Genomic DNA, 20,695 nt, shown 5'->3' on the forward strand with positions numbered 1-20,695 from the left:
CAATGAAATGTAATAGGCAGCAGGTTTAAAACAAACTGACTGAGAGTTATGTGGAGTACTTCCTTCTATCTGTGGAATTTGTTGTCAGGGGATGTTGTGAAAGCCAAAACTATCACAGGGTTCAAAAAAGTATTAGATACGTTCATGGAGGATAGGTCCATCAATGGCTATTAATCAAGATTGTCAATGATGCAACTGCATGCTCATGTTCCTATCCTCTGACTGCCAGAAGCTGGGAGATGACCACAGGGGACTGATCATTCAATGATTTCCTGTTATGTTCATTCCCTCTGAACCACCGGACATTGATCACTGTTGGAAGACAGGACAATTGGCTAGATGGACTAATGATCTGACCCAGTATGGTCGTTCTTATGTTTTTAGGTACTAGGTATTATTAGGCTCCTAAATAGTTTAATTCATTAAGCATTTGGTGGAAATATAATAGAGATGCAGCATCTCCACAGTTAGGGTTGATGTTAGCTTCCCATTGTAAGGCCAGTTTTCATGCACAGCTACTGCAAAACAAGACCACTGAACATGAGTATACAAAACTGACCCCCCAAAAATACACAGAAACCCATGAGGCAAAAATAAAAATTATTTTCATTATTAGGGGGCAATATGATCCCATGGAAATGGAATGCTGAAACATTTTCCAGAGCAGCCACAAAGATTCCATCCCATATTACATTTATATTAACTGTGTTATAAGCCAGGCACATTACAAAATGTAACAGTGATCTGTACATTCATGTATTTTTTTGTTCTAGAGACATATTACATTTAAGTACAAAAAACAGTTTTCTAGCAAGAGACAACTTTGAGCATCAATAATTAGATATGTATTGCCCCATAGCCATCCAGATCAATGGATATACAGTGTTAACTAGCAAATTTAGGATGCCAAAATATCCAATCTGGACAACCACTTTGTGAACAGCACATTAATTTACTTTTCTTTAGCTTAATGTACATTTACGGTCAGAAGAGTGACTAAAAATAAAACCACCTTATTTAACAGATCTGTTCCAGGTATGCATGGAGTCAATTTACTGACAAAAAATAGCTTGCTGCTTATCTATCCTAAGAAGCTGAGCTGGATTTAAACATGGCTCATACATCATCAGTTAGCTACATTCTAACATTAGTATCTTTATTGAAAGTGATAATGTGAACCCAATGAATCCAGCTTGACTTTTAGATCCCAGTAGGAGAGTAAGGCAGGCAGTTCGAAAAAGCCATACTTCTTAATTGTAAAATGAGCACATCTGATTTTCCAATTAAATAAAACAAATATGGAAACAATGCTATTTTTACAAACATTTTCAGAACATAGCCACTAAGTGCTTTCTATGGAAAATTATTGACTTTATTTATTCTGTAGAGTTCAGTGGTGATTGCTTGATTCTGCAATTTTCATGCAAGTTATGTAATCAGACTTCTGGCCCCAGTCATACTTTATTTTGTGAGGGTTTTACTATACAAAACAGTCACCCTATTCTACCCCATATCCCCAAAGCACTCACATTTGGATGTTTTACCAGTCAACCACCTGTAGGTCATGTAAATTACTAAAACAAGATGAAAGCACTACAGCCCAGTTACCTCATATAAGTTACATATTTAAACTAAATCAGCAAAATCCCTAATGATAGCCAAGACTAACTGGATTTAAACTTCACAACTAAATTAAACTTACCGATTCTCCAAGTTTATCCAAGTTGTCCAAGAAATATTTTACAGATTCCCCCTAAAAAAGAAAAAGAAAAAAAGAACTGATTAGTGTTTTTCACAGATGGCAGATTTGGTCACAGTAGTTTACATTCTGAAGTCCAATTAACTCACTTAAACCAAACATACTTGGTATAAAAGCTTTAGTCACTGACTTTTATAAATTCTGTATAGATAGCAGTAACTGTATGTAAAGAAGTTTAGTGAGAGTTTGGCTCTCATGGAGATTAATATTCAACCATGTAAAAATGAAGGACGGTAATCTGTAAATAATTAAAAGAACTATTTTAAAGTTTAGGATTCTCAATTTTTTATTAGTGCTGTTCATTTGGGCAACCACTCTACAAACCAGAGACTCAACTTCAGCAAGAAATATTGCATTTAATATTTTTAGCTATTCTTTATATAGGTGCATGGGTACATACAGGTCAACTGAGAAACTCATTTAAACTGAGCAATGAAGCCAGCTCCCATATCTACAGGCCCTGCTAGCTGTTGAGCGTAGCAAGCAGCAATTAGCAGCAGACGGAGAAGTAAAACCAGAATGAACGAATCAATCTAGAACATTTTAATAAGCCTTTCTGCCAAAGACCACCCTGGACAAGCACACCTTGTTTAGGAAGTTATGAATAGTGCTCCAAGCTGCAATTCTGCATAATAGTCTGTTCAGTAGAAGAAATATCTTTCAAATTCAAGACAATATCACCCCTTGCAGGTGGCAGTTGCAATTCTGAACACCCTTAGATGCAAACTTCTACAAATCTTAGTTTTTTCATTTTATTATTTTTGGTTGATGCTAAATGACAAACTTACTAGATTTATTATGATAATTGAAATGCCTCTGAGATGTTCAGTGCCATAACAAGAGGACAAAGTTGTAAGTTACACTTCATCAATTCTTAGCTACAAAGCAATCCAAATATGTCTGGCTTGGCCATCAATCCAAATAGAGAGCTGTCTGTTCCACTCTGCTGCTGAAAGTAAGAGCAGGAAATCAACAAGATTCTGCAGTACATAAAGTTCATCTGTACATTAGGAGACTTTAAATTCCATAAAATATTCAAGATTAGGAGGGACTACACTGAGTCATAGCAGAGAACTAAAGATAAGGGAGCCAAATTGTATCTTTGATAAGATCCCCAGCTTAAGAATGAATACTTAAAGGATCAAGGAAATCAATCCTTTCACAGCATTAAGATGTGACGTCTCAATGGACACTAGGACATTATAGTAACCAAGACACCAGAAAGTTCTGGCTAGTTCTTTCAGGCTCAAAAGTTAAATATCTTTACCAGCTTTTTCATTAGTAAGTGGAGTGGTCACCTGGTGCAAGTATACACTATACTTAGGTTTTAAAACTGCAGTTTTAATGCAAGCCTTTAATTAGACAAGGCTGCAACTTCAGTATGAGCCATCCTTGCTTGGTGCACTTAAAAGAGACAGACCCTCAGGCAAGTATTTAAAGAACCACAATTATCTATTACATTCTATCTGGTTTAATGTCATATACTTTTCATAAACTGACAATCTACAGTTCTGGAAAAAAGTAAAACAGATTTCAAAGTTTGCTGCAGGCAGGTAGTAGATGTTTGGCACAACTACATCCATGTATAAAACTTCACACTTATAATGCCATCTACCACAGAAGCTCACAATGCTTAAAAAATTACAGATACAATCTCTCCTCACCTCTGTGAGGGAGAGATGGTGGAGATTTTTATTGGACAGAAGAGGAAACAGATATAGAAAAGTGACTTGTTCAAACACAGGAAGTTTGCAGCAGAGCCAGGAAATGCCACGTCTCCTGAAACTCCATCTTTTCTTACTCCAAAGGTCACCTTTTCTACCTGTAAGATTTAGGCAACGATTATAAAAATGTGCACATTTAAAGTTAAGTTCCTAAATCCTTATTTAGGCTCTAATAGGAGCTGTTGGGTGCTCAACATATCTGAAAATAATCAGACTATTTAGAAGCCTAACTATGGACTTATAATCCAATGTTGCCCTGAGAACCTTCAAATAGAACTTTTAAATTAGACAGCACTATTCTATTTAGGCAATCTGCATTACCCTAATGAGGTCTTAACTTTTCTGCATTTGAATGAATTTGTTACTAACTTTCCATTTAAGTCTTGGGAGTTTATTGCTACATTAATGACCGTTATATTAAAGCATACAACCTAAATAACAACATATAAAGGTCATAAAGCAGCATCAAAAGCTGCTTTCCAGAAGAGGGGATTTCCTGATAACATGAGTGCAAATTATTAGTGCACAGTAATGGCAATGCTCTATACCTATCCATTTGACAGTAAGTTTACAAACTAATGCTCAAAAGCTTCAACAGCAGCACTGAGAAAGCTATTTCTACTTCTGTTTTAGCTTGTTTGCTGCTGCATCAGAAGGTGTATGCTGGACAGAGATATCAAGATAGCCTTTTCTGACTCTTAAAATGGCTAAGACCAAAGAAAAGGAAATATTCCAGTGACAAGGATGATTTAATGCAAGTTTAGATTTTCCTCCCCCCACTCCTTTCACCTGAGAGTCCATTCTTTGGGCTGTAATGACAGACACCCTATCTACCCAAGTCCATTCAGACAACCAGTATGACAGCAATGGGGCAAGCTTCCTGACAATATGCTTCAACCTTACATTACCTATAAGAAGGTAAACATCTTTCAAGTCTTGTGGATTTCAATTCACATTTCCCCCCTTGTGTTCTAGCGTTGGAATCTTTTCTCCTTACCAAAGTCAATTCTGTACATTACACAGCTCAAAGTTAGAATCTTGACTACTAATCACTTTCAGCCTCACTTGCACCCCTTCAATTTTACTAGACTAAGCACTACTCTGACTACAGTCCCACTCTCAATCACTTAGTTGTCCATGCTGAATGGATCTAAGAAGAAACAGTTTTAAGAGATTTAAGTATTGTGTGCTCTCTCCCCCCATCCCTAATCAGGTGAAGATGGAATTCAGACAACTGCACGTACTAGGCATATTTTCATGGCTTAAAAATTAGACTTCTATAAATACTTCAACTGAATAAAGGGTAAGATGCAAAGCCAGTAAACAACATTTGCACGACAAAAACAGAGTATCTAGTTCCTATTAATCTAGTCCCCACAGAGCACTTGGAATGTACAGGTAAAATACAAAGAAAATATAGCACATGCCCAGTCAGACAGATATAAATTTCAGTGCTGCCCTGTGCCTGTGCACAACTGGATCTGATGAGAGCTGCTGAGGCCAAAAATAAGACAATATTCCTTCACTATTACACTCCTACTTTTCTTTTTTAAATAATAGAGTATAAATAAATCTTACGCATATTATGTGGATTAAAGGACAAGTTGTTTAAAGGACAATCCTTATTTAAGAGGATTAAGACAACAATTGTTACAATTCTATTTGATGGAAGACAAAGTCACACTAATTTTTTTCTTTAAACACTACCATTGTCACTTGTAATATCCAAGATAGCTATGTGAAAGATGAGGATTTTTTTTTCCAATTTAGTTTGCAATTGGCAGAACTTTAGTATTTATATCAGTTTGCATCCAAAGATCCCAAACAATCTTTTTTCCAACTGCTGCTCAGAGTAGATCTAAATGACATGGTGTAAGAATATATGGGTTGCCCCATCTATGCTAGTGCACTCACGACTGCTACTGCTAGAGCTGCACCAGTGATAGCAATGATGGGAAAATGAGAACAAAGTAAATAAAGGGTACCCCAAGTTTATGGTGGCTGAAAAACTAGAAAAGTGTCATCATAAAAGACTGAGGGGAACTCCAATTTAATACTCATTTAAAACACCATTGCCTAATGAGTACTTGGGAGACAGGAAACCTTTGTTAAAGACTCAATACCTCTAGCTAATAAACTAAGCAGAGAGCTCATAATATAGTTGGCATTTCTGATATTTTTAAGGTTAAACACAAAACTTTCATGACTTCTTTATCAAAATTGCAAAAAAAATCCATCCACAACTCCCCAAAACCCCAGCACAAACTGAATTTTACAAGTTGTGCTTCTAGGAACCATGTAACAAAACTGAGGTAGGAATCAACTTGGCAGAATCAGATGTAATGAGTTGGAAGATTAGCACTGTAGCATGGTTCCCTTAACCTGGGAAATGTTTATGCTATGGGGACTAGACCAGCATAGCTACAGCACTGTAGCTATGCTGACATAGCCCCATAATGCAGACAGCCTACACAAATGGAAAGGTTTTTTTTTTGTTGGTATAAAAACCACCTCCTCCCCGAGTAATGGTAGTTAGCTTTTGCTGATCTAGCTGCATCTACATTGGGAGTTAGGTCAGCATAGGTACATTGCTCAACGGTGTGGATTTTTTCAAACCCCTAACTTATGTAGCTATGTCAACCTAAATTTTAAGCGTAGACGAGGCATTGGTTTGGTCACACATGCTAGCAAAATCAAAATGTATCATGGCATGGATAAGGGAGAACTGTGTTAAGTGGGAGCCTCAATGTGCTTGAAAGTAAAGTGGAAGCTACTAACTTTGTTCTGACATTTGAAAACATGGCAATTTTAAGCAGTGATCTCTAAAAGTGTGATTTACATATAAAAATCAATGACAGAGTGGCATATATACATGGCTTGAAAGATGCTGTTGAGCTTTATTTTCACAGTTCAAGGATCTCGCATAGTGATGGAACAGCTAAGTATAAACCCGAAGATGCTAACATCATCGAAGAAGAAGTAAAAGAACTGGATCCAAGGATAGAATCCAACAAGACAACTTATGTGCTGGAATGTTTCACTTTAGTGACAAATGTGCTCAAGCAACAAGTGGTGTGATAAAGCAGTATTTTAAAATACACTCACTATGATACAGCAAGATGCATGGTTTTCTTGAGATTAGGTTTCCAAGGTAGCCTTACAAGATCTTCCTCTGTTCGAAAAATCAGCCTTTGCACCTTTGGTACAAAACTAAAATAGACCTCTATCATTCTCTTGGATTTCAGCCAATTGTTTTGAATGCTCATAGATGTGTTCTTTTGTTTAACTGGAGTCAAAGTTGTCCAGGGCTCGGCTCAGCTCAGCTGCAGACCTCAAGCCTCCCTCTGATTCAGAAGTCTGTGTAAACCACAGGAAGCAGATCACTGTTAACTTGATTCATAACTGTCAAGTATTCCATTTTCAGAAAGGTTTGATTCAGACAGTTTGTGTGCCTCCTGGAGTCTTGTGATCTCTACTGAAGAAAGTCAAAGCAATCTATTTTTAGTGTGGTCACACAAGTCATGTCTCAAACAACAAATTATGAGGAAAACACCTAATACGTCCTCAGGGAGACGGACAATCTAACCAGCAGCTTTTCCCTCACTGTTGCATTAGTTTTTACAAATCCAGCTCATTTCTATCCAAGTCAAATATATCCTAGTTAGATGCACTGTCCAATTTCCTTTAACCAAAAGAAAGCAGCAATAACTAGATGTGCTATCAGTCATTCTTCTTACAAGAGAGAGACTAGTAGGTTATAAAAACTATTAGCATGCTCCCAAACTCCAATACACTAATTAGTTTTAGCTTTTAAGAATAGTTCCTTTAAACAACAAGCAAATAGCTAATGGCCCAAGTACACTGCTAGCATTTAAGGAAAACAGAATTTTTTTTTAAAACCAAAAAAAAAGACTGACTAACTGAAACCCACAGCAAATGAATGAATGCTTCCTTTAAACCCCAACAGTTACTGAGTGGCTCCAATTCACTGACAAAAACAAAGTGAGTTAATTTACATGCAATCCAAGTAACCAAAATTAAAACCAAGCCAAGTGGTTCTCACAATTAAGTTTTAAAGGATTTTAATAGCATGTATGTGTTTTGCTACTTGTTCAATACGGATAGCATTTAAAGAGCTCTAACTCAGACTTTGAATTAACACAACTTGAAGACTTGTCTACACTAGCACTTATGTTGAAAAAACTTTTGTTGTTCAGGGATATAAAAAAAACACACCCGCCAAACGACGTAAGTTCTGCCAACGTAAGTGCTCAGGTTTCCCGATGGCATAATTAAACCACCTCTAATGAACTATAGTAGAGAGCATGTCCTGCCAACATAGCACTGTCCACACGGGCACGTCTGTTGGGCAAAATGTACGTCGGTGTATTATTTAACACCCAGGACCGAAAAAAGTTTTACTGACAAAAGTGTTAGTGGAAACATGGCTTAAGTGTTCACATTTTTATTCACCTGCCCAGTTTGGATGCAGATCCAATGGAACAACATTGACTGGTAAGTCTACTTTAAATATTTGGAAGAGGAAACCTGTTGGTTTCCCCCAAGGATTTGGTTTATCCTTGGGTAGGGAAAGAAAGAAATCGCAGACATTTCTAAATTGCAAGTCATCTGGGATCTAAGGAACCCATTAAGTACCAATTTCTTCAATCATTTCTTAAGGAAAGAGTACAAAGCTTTCCTACTCCCCTATGTTAGTTCTACTTTCAAAGAGGAGAAAAGACTAAGCAGTCAGAAGCCCCGGCCAGCACTGAAAGCAATAGCTGACCACAATATTGATACTATTGGTGGGCCTGTCTGGGGATGGGATGCAGAGAATGCACAAACTATGAAAACTGACAAGAGAAAATGCAGGTAACCTGGTTATGAAAACAGGGTAAGGGGAGAAAGTTATTCAGGGTCCTTAATTCTGTAGCATGCCAACACCTTTATAAACCTCAAAATTATGGTTTAAATGTGCATGCTTTTGATTACTGTTTTATCCAAATACACAGCAGATAGGTGTGGGTTTTGAAAACCAAGGAGCATTTAGTTTTCATTTCCCTGAAGCTCATACAACTCATTTCAAAGTGGGATGATCATGAAGCAATACTGCTGCTACCAATGCTAAGTAACATTTGCACTATTTTGGAATCTTAGCAAGAAGTTTGGTTCAATTATTGCTGAGACATTCACCGTAACTCTAAATGTCCTTGATTTTGCATTTGTTACACCAATAAGAATAGGCCAGAGTAAAGTCCTTTCTCCCAGCCTTGACCCTACTACCATTGTCCTTAATTTAATCATCAAGATAGAGTGTGAGTTAGCCTTGAACTCTTGACCCTGCATCCACTGAAAGCCACGTTCATACACTGCCACAACAATGGCAATTCCATCCTCAAGGCCTCCTGAAAGCATCTGAACTTTAGAATGCCAATAACATCATAGGTAGGCTACTCTGCAGGCATCGGCGTGATGATGGTCTTTTCAGTCACTCACTGGCTTCCTATTTCATCCAAGAACCCAGTTAAGAACTTCCTTCTGAGTTTTCTGGGATTCTTTGGCGTAATCCCACCCTTACTTCAGATGCAACATCTCAGTCTTTTCACCCCTCCCAACTCTCCACTGTACAGTAGTGGGTTCCTCAAGTGTGCACTCTTTGTCCATTTTTATTAAACTTGTAGCACTTCTCATGTGGAGACTACTAGAAGAAGTGCCTTTCAGCCAAGGAACTCAGTGCCTTGGATAGGTGTTTCCCATTTTATAGATAAGGAAGTGGAAGCACAGGCAGATTAAGCAACTTGCCCAATGTCACACAAATCAGTAGCAGAAGGGAAACAACTTGTTTCCCAACTACCACTATTATCCTTTTGCCTCTGAAGACACTGTCCCTTGTTTAAACAGTGATTTTGCTGACACATTTTTTTAAACAGAGCTAGACTACCCAAAAAGTACTCCCTCTTTAGACAGAAGAATTTCAGTCACACATTGAATCTGTTTTCATAGAGAACCCAAAATACTTTTCCTTGGGTAAACACGTCATAACTTGTTCTACCCCTGCTCCAAACATTATCCTGTTTCCTTTTTTTAGCACTGTCTGTGCACATTAGATGCTTTGAAATTAGCCAAACCCCAATCAGAACTGCATCATGCAAGAGAAAGCTTCACTTTTAGACTGTTTTAAGACAACTATCTCAGTATCTGCACTGAAAAAGCAAGGAATTTTAGAATCAAAACAGAAAATTAAATGTGAAAGTTTTGCTTGTTACTGTTCACTGTCCAGTCCACAGAAAAGAATCAATTCTACTGTGAAAGAGACACTATCATGAAGAGTAGGCCCAGCATTTATTATTTCTTAAAAGGATTTCACAAGAAAGAAGAAGCAACTGTGCTGTTTTTCAAAGTGCAAGCAGTGTACTTTGGATTTGAAAGATTTGTGATCCAACCCTTACTGCATGAAAACTAAAAAATGAAACTAAATATGAGTTAAAGTGCAACTGACAAGGAAAACAAGTCACTGGTGAAACAAGTTTATTTTCAGTTTGAATAACTAACCATGTTAATAGAAACAAGGGGAAACAAGTTTTTTAAAAAAAAAGGTCTGAAAGAAGCAATACCCGTTTAATTTCCTATACCACATTCACTGTGGAATCTGATTAAACAGGGGTTCCCAAACCCTGGTCCCATGGAGAACAAATGGTGTTCTCTCTTTTTTGAGCTCTTACTCTACATTAAAGATACTAAAAATACACCAAATGCTTTCTGGATATTACCCGACTACAGAAAAATCTGCTGTAGTTGCCATAAAACAATCCAAACAGTTGCAAATAGGAGGGGAAGCAGGGACAGACAGACACCAATGATTCGAACCTAACATACATTCCTAAAAAAGCACTGGATTAATCCAAAATTTCAATTTATTCAAACAACTCACTAATTTGAATTTAGTAAACCCCTTCTTTAACTAGTCTCAGATTTGCTCCAATTAACTTTTTGATTATTTCAGAGTTCACGAAACACTATCCTAATTAACTGCATATAACACTGTTCAAAGAAATATGGTAAAGTTAAGGTTTTAAGTACCAGAGATCCCATAGCCACAACTCAGTTTACAATAAAGCAAGATGTTCCAGTTTTTAATTTTCTTCTCCCCAACAGGCATCAATCCAGGGTTTTACATTGAGGGAAGAAGAGGGAAGGAGAGAAGAGAAGGGAAAAGGAAAGAACTATTTTAAATAAACAAAATTTGCAAACTCACTACTGCTTCAAAGTGAGAACATGCATAACTTTCCTCTGAACCAGATGCAAAACTGCAACTTGTTGAGAAACAACTATTATATAACAGCTTTCAGTCCCTAACAACTGGAGATACTTTCAAAGGAGAGATCCAGACCCAAGATCCATCATATCACATTACAATCATCCAACCAATCCAGAGTTTCAACAAAAGTTAAACAGCTCTGAGCTGTGGAGAGATTTGTACACGCATACAGAGTATGAAGACAAAACCCAAAACCCAATATCTGTTGAGCCTGGAGCAAGTTTTTCATTCCGACAAAAAAAACTTAAGGACGTATGACACAACCATCTATCATAGCTTGCCACCGCATTGGTTCAAACTGTGAGGATGACCTGCCTAAAAACCATTCCAACCTCTTCCACAGAGGTTCAAGTCAACTGAAGGAATGTGAAAAATGGGGAATACTGAGCATGAAGGATTTGCAAGTGCCAGGATACCAAATGCTCAATACTAAGTACTCAGCAACTTTACTTTGACAGATCCAGAGTGGAAACTAACTCATGAAGGTAAAGCAAATGAGATTCTCTGTCCAAATGATTACAGTTGCACTTCCTTAGTGAAGAAATTTCTTCATCTTCTCCCTCCACACAAAGTCTTAGTCCCCAAATGTCATTTATGGAAGTACTTGCCTGCAATGGGTGGCAGGGTGAGGCGTGGCATACAGGTACTTTTGCACTATGATTATTTGGAATCCTATTCTAAAATGATTTGACAAATTTCAGGTCAGGGCATCCCTGTAACTACTGCAGAAATCAACTGGGAAACATGTACTGACCAGGAAGCACAGACTGCCCAAGATCAAACTGCCACCTCCCAATTACTATTTATACTCAAGAAGCATCCATAAACTTCAGATGTTTTGTGTGCAAAACAGACTGGAACGAAGAGGCTGTAAACATTTTTTCTTCCCTCAGTGCACTGACCCACTGGCTCCATGACTTCATGTGTTTGCAACTCCAACTGCTTTTAATCTAACTCTGAAGCAGCAGTGAGTCTGCAAGTCCATTGCTCATCAGTCAGAACTATGTGCATTTCCAAAAGCAGCTAGTTTGCACAGAGCCTGGCAAAGACTCTCTTAAGTGTACCAAAAGCATGACAAGTACTAATCTGACATATGGAAACAGAGTGTTGCATTAGAATACGAGATACAAAAGTTAGAACAACAATAGGGTGTTAAATCATCTTCCCCTATGATGAACTGTCAGTCAGTCTTAAACTAGAAATTGTTACATTTAGTGCTGTGTACGAAGTGCAGAAGACAACTGTACTAGGAAAGGAGAGCTTCATAAGAATATGGACCTACTCATGCACTTGGCGTAAGTATCCCTTGTGATCAGAATTCTATTTTATAGTATGAATTCACCCCCACTCCAGTCTCTGAGAAATACCACGGACCAAATACTTTTTCAGCTCCTCCTAGTCAGCCACTTTGACTAGCACTAGCAGAAATATATCTATTGAATTGAGTAAGGGAAAGTTCTAATTTCTTTGCTCAATGAAGACAATCAAGCCAATGTAATTAAACATCAAACATTTATTGTGACATGTAAGTGTGCTGACTACTTGTTATGAACCTTTTGATTACATTTAAGGATGTGAAATCACTAAGGCTTGCAAAATGCACTCCATAAATCACCATAATTTTGTGCATTAGCCATTTAAAATGGACGTAAGGGCTGTGACTACAAAATCTTTGAAATAAGCTAAATGTCACAGTCAAACAACCTAGAAAATCCTATGCACAGCACCCAGATGTCACATAAGACAACCAACATTTCACATTAATTATTAGATTTCATAATAGAAATTAAGATACTAGGGCAAGCATTTGCCTGTGCTTTTGGAAAGAGGTTCAAACAATACTTATTAAAAATCCTAAACCGAGCATAAGACTCAAATAGAGCACAATTTTGTGCATGTTTTATTTGATGTTAGATCAAGTTTGCCAGAGGGCTTCTCACTTTCTTGGCTGAAATTCCTGCATCCACTCCTCTTCAACTGTCACCAGTGGATGATTATATCTGTGCTCTGACAAGTAGTGTTTTCCTAGTTAATTTCAAACTGCTGAGATCCTAGTCACTTTCAAACTATTGCTGTGGCACTAGTAGGAAGGGATACAATCAGAAGTTCAGGTGGGTTTATATCAATACAAATAGACTATCACTTTCCTGTCCATTATTTCTTATCCCGTAGCAGCCCAATAAGGAGATTATATTGGGTATTTCCAGTTCCTTAGTGATTCCTTAGTTAAATCATGTTCCAGCTCTCTTTTCCCACTCCTGTATAATTTCCTCAAATAATTCCCTTGCTGCTGAAATTTATCAGATTTAATCTCGGCCACAGATGAATTCAGGAAAAAAATTTGAAGAAAGTATGGCACACAAGGTTAAGAGGCTGTGAAAGTGGGTCTTTTATTTAGATGGGTTCATTATCTTTTAAAGTCCAAGACTGCTTGCTTTGAAACATCCAAACCTATCACAGGCTCAGAATTCTGTGTGGACAAAGGGGTCAGGAGATATTTCAAGAGATTTTTAGAAAATAACTTGAATTCTTTAGTTTTAAAAATTCCTTACCCTTTTCAGATGCATCTAACACGTGTCATCAATACAGGCATCAGTTCCAATACCTCAAGGCAAATACTTTTCTGCCTAGAAGAGGCCTTTCTTCCAGTTGCCAAGCCTGCAACCCTTGATCGCTGTGCATCCACAGAGGACAGCCAGCAACTGTAATTAAGCTTTGCTTTTTTAGCATTTATCAATATAGTAAATTTAATTTAGTAGGGAAAATAGATTCCCAACTTCAACTGTTCATTAATGATATTCTGGCTACAGTTTATCTGACAACCGAAACAGTTGAGTGTAAAAATGGGTGTTCCAAGATCCTTTTCTCCATCCTCCCTTTCATTACTCCTTACTCGTGACAAACGGATCAGTAGTAGACTGAGGTCTAGTGTTAAGAGTAATGTAAGAATTAGTTGTAACTTGATCCTGGATATTGGCTATTAAATTAACACTTGTAACAGTGCTGTCACTGGTCTCTTAGAAGAACAAGTTCTGGATCAGCGCTTTCTGTATTTCCAACATGCTTTGGGTCCAATAATCAGACACTTCACAATGTATCCATAAACAGACTAGTAAATGCAAACTTAATTAGCTGAACAGTTTGCCTGGGTAAATTAGACTTTGTAGTAACAAATGTAGCAGCTACTTTGCATCACAGCCAACAACAGTACTTCAACTTTTCTACCGCTTTCCTTCTAGAGTTTAGACAATGCAGTAAGGTTAGTCAGGCTTCTGTTTTCCTCATACTTGCTTTGGGGATTGGGGAAGTTGCTCAAAATTATAGCTTCCTACTGCTATGCTAGATTCATTGAAGGGTTATTGCCTGAAAAGTGAACATTTTAAATAAAACAATCTGGTAGAGTCTGGGTCTACAGCAAAGGTGTTCAAGATACAACCAATTAGCTGTAACCTAGAGAGTCCACAGTGTAGTGACTGTCTGAATTCAATGCTCATGATAAGGTGCAAACTTGACAGCCTGAAGACTTGAGTCCTATTCATCCATGGAGCAGCATGGACAATAGCAAAACAAGCTTCACCCCACCCAACACAACCCTGCCAGTTTGCCTCATCCGCAAGGAAGTTACTATATGGATGCAAAGGGGTTCACTCTCCATAACATTTCATTCTTTGGTCACTGCTGAAAATAACCTTGTTGCCAAGTGAGGTAGTGTTTGACATGAATGCCTAGAATTGGGCAGAGACCAACATTCCACCCTGACAGCTGAATAGTGAACTTTGTTACTGCCATTCTGGTGCCCCTTTGAGTTGGTGTGTCCTAGTCTGTGGGGACCTTGCTTCTGATGAGTCTGAAGCGTTGTCTGAAGGCTGGAAAAGGGGTTCAGGAAAGATTTGTTTCCAGATGGGATCCCCACCAAGTGGCGCTGTAGTTTGATGATGCCTGTATAGGTTCCAGTATGGGGTGGTAGGTGACAACTAGGGATGTGCGGTCAGAGGTGGGTTTTATTTCTGTACTGAAGCAGGTTCTCTCGAGGTATTCGTGTGGCCCATTCCATGATCTAGTCTACTTCTCTAGTGGAGTATCCTTGGATGGCAATATGCAGTGTTTAGCCATGTCAGTTCAAGGATATTAGGGACAGACAAGGTGAGTGAGGTAGTATATTTTATGGACCAACTTCTGTTGGTGAGAAAGACAAGGTTTCGAGCTTTCATAGAGGTCTTCTACACATCTGGGAAATGTACATAAGCTCTAAAGAGTCTCTAACCAAGAGTAGTTGTTCCAATAAAAGATATTACCTAACCGTGTCCATGGATGGCAATAGACAGCTCTGGCCCATCAAAACAGTTTTAGGGAGTCATGCTCTCTGCACACAGGATTGTGTCACTTGATTTTTGGTAGAGCTGTTCGTTGGGATAAGGAGCAAACAATTCATGTGTCACTATGAGCCAAGACAAGGCAGTTACCTTACACAGGAATTGTATACGATATCCTTTGTTATAACGTGTTGTTAGAAAACTAATCTACCACAAAGTGATTGTACGAACGTGATGCTGCAAACCCCACAATAATTAACACTGTCGGCACAATTGGTGAATAACTGAGTTCCAAATACACTGGGAGATTTAACCCCATGTCCTCACTACAGAAAAAAACCCAAAGAGGTCTGAGAAACCCTTTACAAATATAACGTTATATGCACTAAATCATCCTGCAGTGGAAAAGCAAGAGGCAGCAGGAAGCTGGGAGCAAAGCACAACAAGAAACTGAACATCCATGCTTGCAATCAGGAAGAGGAGATTTCATGGGATATACCCCGAGATGCCACTTTTGGGGAACTGAAAAGGATGTCTCAACACCTTTACTAGCCTAAAATTTTCAATCTCCACAGCTATACACAGATCAAAGGAACAGGAGAGAGTGCAGACACCACCTCAAAAAACTCAGACTCCTAACTTTGGATCCAAATATTCAGTATTTTGAAAAGATCCTCATGTAGTCCCAACAGGCACTACCTTTTTAGCAGGTTCCTGAAGTTCTAAAGTTTATGGAATGTACGTACACACACACAGACGCATACACACGCACACATTATGCTGTTGAAGAACCATCGTTTATGGTAACCTACCTTTCTGCCATGCTATGATGCCTGTTTGAGCCTCCACTTCTCTGCTGAAGCCATGAGACATGGATATCATTTTGTGACATGGGCAAGTGCCCCTAGGAACTGGGAAGAGACCATTTTCTAGCAGTCTGATTTGGCTTCAAGCCAGTGACCTTGAACAGAGGTGACTTATCTCACTACCAGTATCCTCAGCAAACCAGTCACATAAAAACTAGTTGAAGTAAATTCTGTTCACTCCTCTCAACGGGCCACTTAGGGAATGCTCGTTCCAGAGAGAAGCTTATCAGGAGTCAGGATTACTTGTAACATTTTATCTCCTCATAATAAGCTGAATCAGGCAAAGAACTCAGTGTGGACAGTATCAGGTAAGAATTTCCCCTCTCCTTTGCAACATGTAAAGCTACAGAGAAACTGTAGCAAAACCAGCAAGAAAGATTCTAACTGAACACGCCTTTTCCTGTTTTCTAATCTGATCTCTCTTAGAAGCAGTGCCACAAGTAAACAGGAATGCAGAGGTAAAATGCACGTCCAGTTATTTCCACAGTTTCAACACTAACATTTGCTGCAGATCTCTGTAAATGGTGATTCCACAGAGCAAAGTGGATTTACTGCACCCATGCACTTAAAGTTGTTTAGCCCCCACACCGCCAATACCTGTAACTCACAAACAGGGGAAACTCACAAATAGCACATCTCCAGATCATTAAGGGATATGTTGGTGAATAGTCACTTGAAGTATGGGACTGTGAAGGATACCTAACCAAGTGCTGGTACCAAAACAATAAATTAATCTCAAAGTTTCTTCACCTGATGCAAATCCTTTAAATCTGAGTTAAAGTTATGACAGGACTGAAAAGTTGAGCTTTCACCTTGGTCCTGCCTTTCTCTAAAAAATGGGAAAATCCGAGACGTGTACCTGCCTGAGATATTCCTACCAGAGTACTTCCCCACCATGCTAGGAGCTTGCTTTTCCCCCAGCCTACCCTGGGATCCTTGTACTGGCATGCACACACTCCCTCCCTCCAACCTGTGTTCTTGCACAGAAGCACCTTCCTCAGTAATAAAAGCAAGACAACACTGGCATTAGAATTTTCCTCTTTAGTTGCCAGTACCTTTGAAGAGAACCCCAAAGAAAAGAGCAAACACTTTAAATCGCACAAGCAAATATTCCACCAACACAAGGATAAAAGTCAGGAAATCCCTAGTTAAACTGTCAGACACTCCTTGTAATCTACAACTATATTTTCACTTTCTCCACATTACCTCTTCCACATCTACCACCCACAAAAACACATGCTTCCTCCCTCCACCTCCACACAAAACACTACAAATTTCACTCCAGCCACGTGGAGTGGTTACAAAGGGAAATTCTGTAACTGAGTGGAATGTTGACTTGGTGCTGCATCGAAGGAAACTTCGCGTATATGGTATAGATTTTAGCTGGTTATGTTTAACTGAGTTGCATAGGAAGGCTGTTAGGGGAACAGTTTAATACAGAATGTATTGGCTTAAAAGTTTAATATTTATTAGGTAATAGAAATGTGGGATGTTGTGGGTTTTTGTAACAGCCAATGATTGTGGTCAGTTAGCATTGCATGGTTTGAGCAGAGGGAAGAAAGAGGCGGCGGGAGTGCGGTGGATGTGGGTAAGAGAACACGATGAAGGCAAAATCATGGCTGAGAGTCACAAGGAATGGCTGAAAAGTTAACTAGGAACTTCCTGGCTTTAAAGCTGTGTTAGTGGATTAAACACGTAAACACCCTGAATTGGTTTTTAATGAAGTATTTTCTTTGAAGGATTATAATTAGCCATTAGAAAAGTGCTAAATACTGCAATAAGCTTTACATAACTCTTCACATCTTCAAAGCACTATACAAGTGTTAACTGATGGACCTTTATAAGCACCCTTGTGAGGTAGGCAAGTAACACTCCCATTTTGCAGCTTAAGAAACCTAAATTAATGGTTTACTTAAAACCACACCAATTAATGGCAGAGCAGGAATTAGAAGTCATCAATTCCACAGAGTAACCCCAGTTCTTATTAACAACCTGCTACTGAGTTTTAGCATCCCACCAGCTGTAAGTAAGGGTAAATTGATTCTTCAGTGTCATGTTCCAATCTCTAGCTCGGATTCTCTTCACCCAGCATCTCCCCTTCACCCAACCTCCCCCAGATTTCATCAATTTGTTATAAGGACAAACTCAATGCTCTCTCATAAGAATTCTTTTACTGTTACACCTCAAACTTTTTTGCATCTCTGATGACGACATCTCAACCTGTGCCTCTTCTCAGTATTCACCCTACAACTTCTGCCACTTAAATCAGCTGATCTTTCCCCTCCACCCTTCTCTTTGGGCAATCTTTACAGCTTTCGCTCACTTCACTTCCTTCACTGCTCTGCTCTCAGCCTGCTTTCTTCTGCCTTCATGAACACAAATTTCATCCACTCCCACAGTTCCATCTGACCATGTCTACAGTGATGACTCCGTTCTACTTATCACCTAACCTCTTTCCTTCTATCCAGTCTCATAATCCATATATCTGCAACATCTCCACCTGGATGTTGTTCCTATACCACTTCAAATTCAGTACAATGAAAACTGAACCTTTGCAAACTTTGTCTATGACTGTTAAACTTGCACTACAGTAATTCAAAATGTCATATTCCACTCCTCTCCTCCACCTTTTTCCTCCCCCAGACTTTCACCAAATCCTGTCATTACTTCAACATCTCCAAAAACCCAACTCCTTCCAGCACTGTCATCTCATCCCCCCATGACAGCCTTTGCCCATGCCTTGTTCAACTCCCAATTTGACAGCCGGAATTTTTTTTAATGCATCTCATCCCACACTCCCATCAAGTTCAAGTTTCTAGTCCTGACTTCTAGGCCTTACACAACTCATTGGCGTACTTTTCTACTCATTTCTTCAAATTCTCCCTCCCACTGCCTTAGTTACTCCCGAGACTCCCTCCTAAGCAACCCTTCCGTATCTTCCTCCCACACTATGCCACATGCTTGAACAACCTCCCTCAATCAAACCCACTATAAACACACTTCTACAAACCTTTCAGCAATAACACAGCAAAAATCTGTACTTTACCAAAATAGCATATCATCCATTGGTACATGAGAGAGCAGACTGATCCAGATTGTAAGCTTCCTGGGGCAAGAACCATGTCTTCATAGAATTGCACACCATAATCACACGGTTTGCACTCAGTGTGGAGATATCATTTAGGCCTCTAGTACTTATGCTGGCAAAACTTTTGTCACTCCTGCGTGTGAAAAACACACGCCCTTAAGTGACGTAAGTTTTGCTGGCATAAGTGCTAGTGTAGACAAGGCCCAAGCTAGGTTCACGTTTGGCATATATATATTTTGGGATGAGATTTTTTTTAATAAACTTTGGCAATAAGCAATACAAGTATAAACAAAAAAGTTTAAAAAGTCTTAATTCAGTCAAGGCAGTTGCTATAACACTTAAAAATAGAGATTATTAGGCAAGAAATATACCCTCTAACAGATGTACATTCACATAGATTCTAATTTGGGAACAGTTTAATCAGTCTTTCTGGTGAATTTTAAAAGAGTGCACCTACTCTAGCTCCTACTCAAAACAAAACTGTGCACATGACACAAAAAAAGCATACTTGATGGACCAAGGAAGACATGAAGATAGCAAAGGAGAGGAGCTCTTCAGCATTGAGATTAGTCACACTTAACGTTTTAACCAAAGAAAAGATTTTTTTCATGAAATGCTTTCAAGATGAGCCAGTTCTAACTGAGCATATTCATTAAACTTTTTTTTTTTTTTTAAATATTTATTATGGATGACAGACATCTTTTATCAGGAATATTGTCTCCACCAGAAGAGGATCTTGAGCACTGGTAAAATTTTTACCCCTTCCTGAAGACAAAGCCATGTTTCACTTCAGTTTCCTTTGTTGGACCAGACTCCCTTTATAGCCAATCGCACTTGCCTCAGCAATACTCCCGCATCTTGTTAACACAGGCAGCAACCGGTCTTGCCAGGAATTAGTCTCATATTGCATTGCTACTAGTCAGATCAACATACACACTGCCTAAAATTCTCACCCAATTTACATTTCCTGGCAGCCTGTCTAACCTTAGGCCAATACATATTTATAAGAGCATTTACACAACCTATTTTAAATCAGTGTACACAACAGTCCATACAAGCTTAGGAGATGCCATGGTCTATTGTTCATACCTCAAACATGGGGGTTATTTTAAAGACTATTAAAATAATTGAAATTGACAACCTAGGTTTGTGTAACAAGCCTGCAAGTGAAAATATCAAGGTACAAGAATGTTAGCTTTAGTCTACCAACAGTGGTGGCCAAACAGTGCAAGCCCTGCCATCCCTGGTACTGCAACAGTTCACTGTCACAGGCTGGTCGAACAGCATCAGCATTGACTTTGAATTTTCATTCTGTTTCACAATATTAACATAGGTAGCAAAACTCTGACTTCAGATATACTAAAAGAGTTAAATACAGAGTTCCTGTATCCAAGACTGAAGTGGATTAACTTGTATATACCAATCTAATAGAAAATCAAATAACTAAAAACCACAATAGTCATGAGAGAAACTTGGTGTAAAAGAATGAAACTAATAGTTCACATTTTCTTCCCTCTAAATTTACCCCACTGGAGATGAGCCAAAATTAAACAGTGCTTGCAATAGAAAGTATTATAGATTCTGAATTTCTCTTCTAAAACTACACAGTGGGATTATGGTGCTGAAA

At 38.6% G+C, this 20,695-nt stretch overlaps 1 protein-coding gene across 1 annotated transcript in view; it reads right to left on the reverse strand.

Moving 5' to 3' along the window:
- Positions 1-20,695, reverse strand: part of GNA13 (G protein subunit alpha 13) — a 37,627-nt gene that overhangs the window by 10,719 nt on the left and 6,213 nt on the right. The window contains exon 3 of the mRNA XM_067547320.1: positions 1,703-1,753. Within this exon, the coding sequence (XP_067403421.1) occupies positions 1,703-1,753 (51 nt within the window). The remainder of the gene's footprint in view (positions 1-1,702; positions 1,754-20,695) is intronic.

This window comes from Emydura macquarii, unplaced genomic scaffold (genome assembly GCF_026122565.2).
Source record: "Emydura macquarii macquarii isolate MOO-44397 ecotype Brisbane River unplaced genomic scaffold, CSIRO-AGI_Emac_v2 contig_1230, whole genome shotgun sequence".
Taxonomy (NCBI): domain Eukaryota; kingdom Metazoa; phylum Chordata; order Testudines; family Chelidae; genus Emydura; species Emydura macquarii.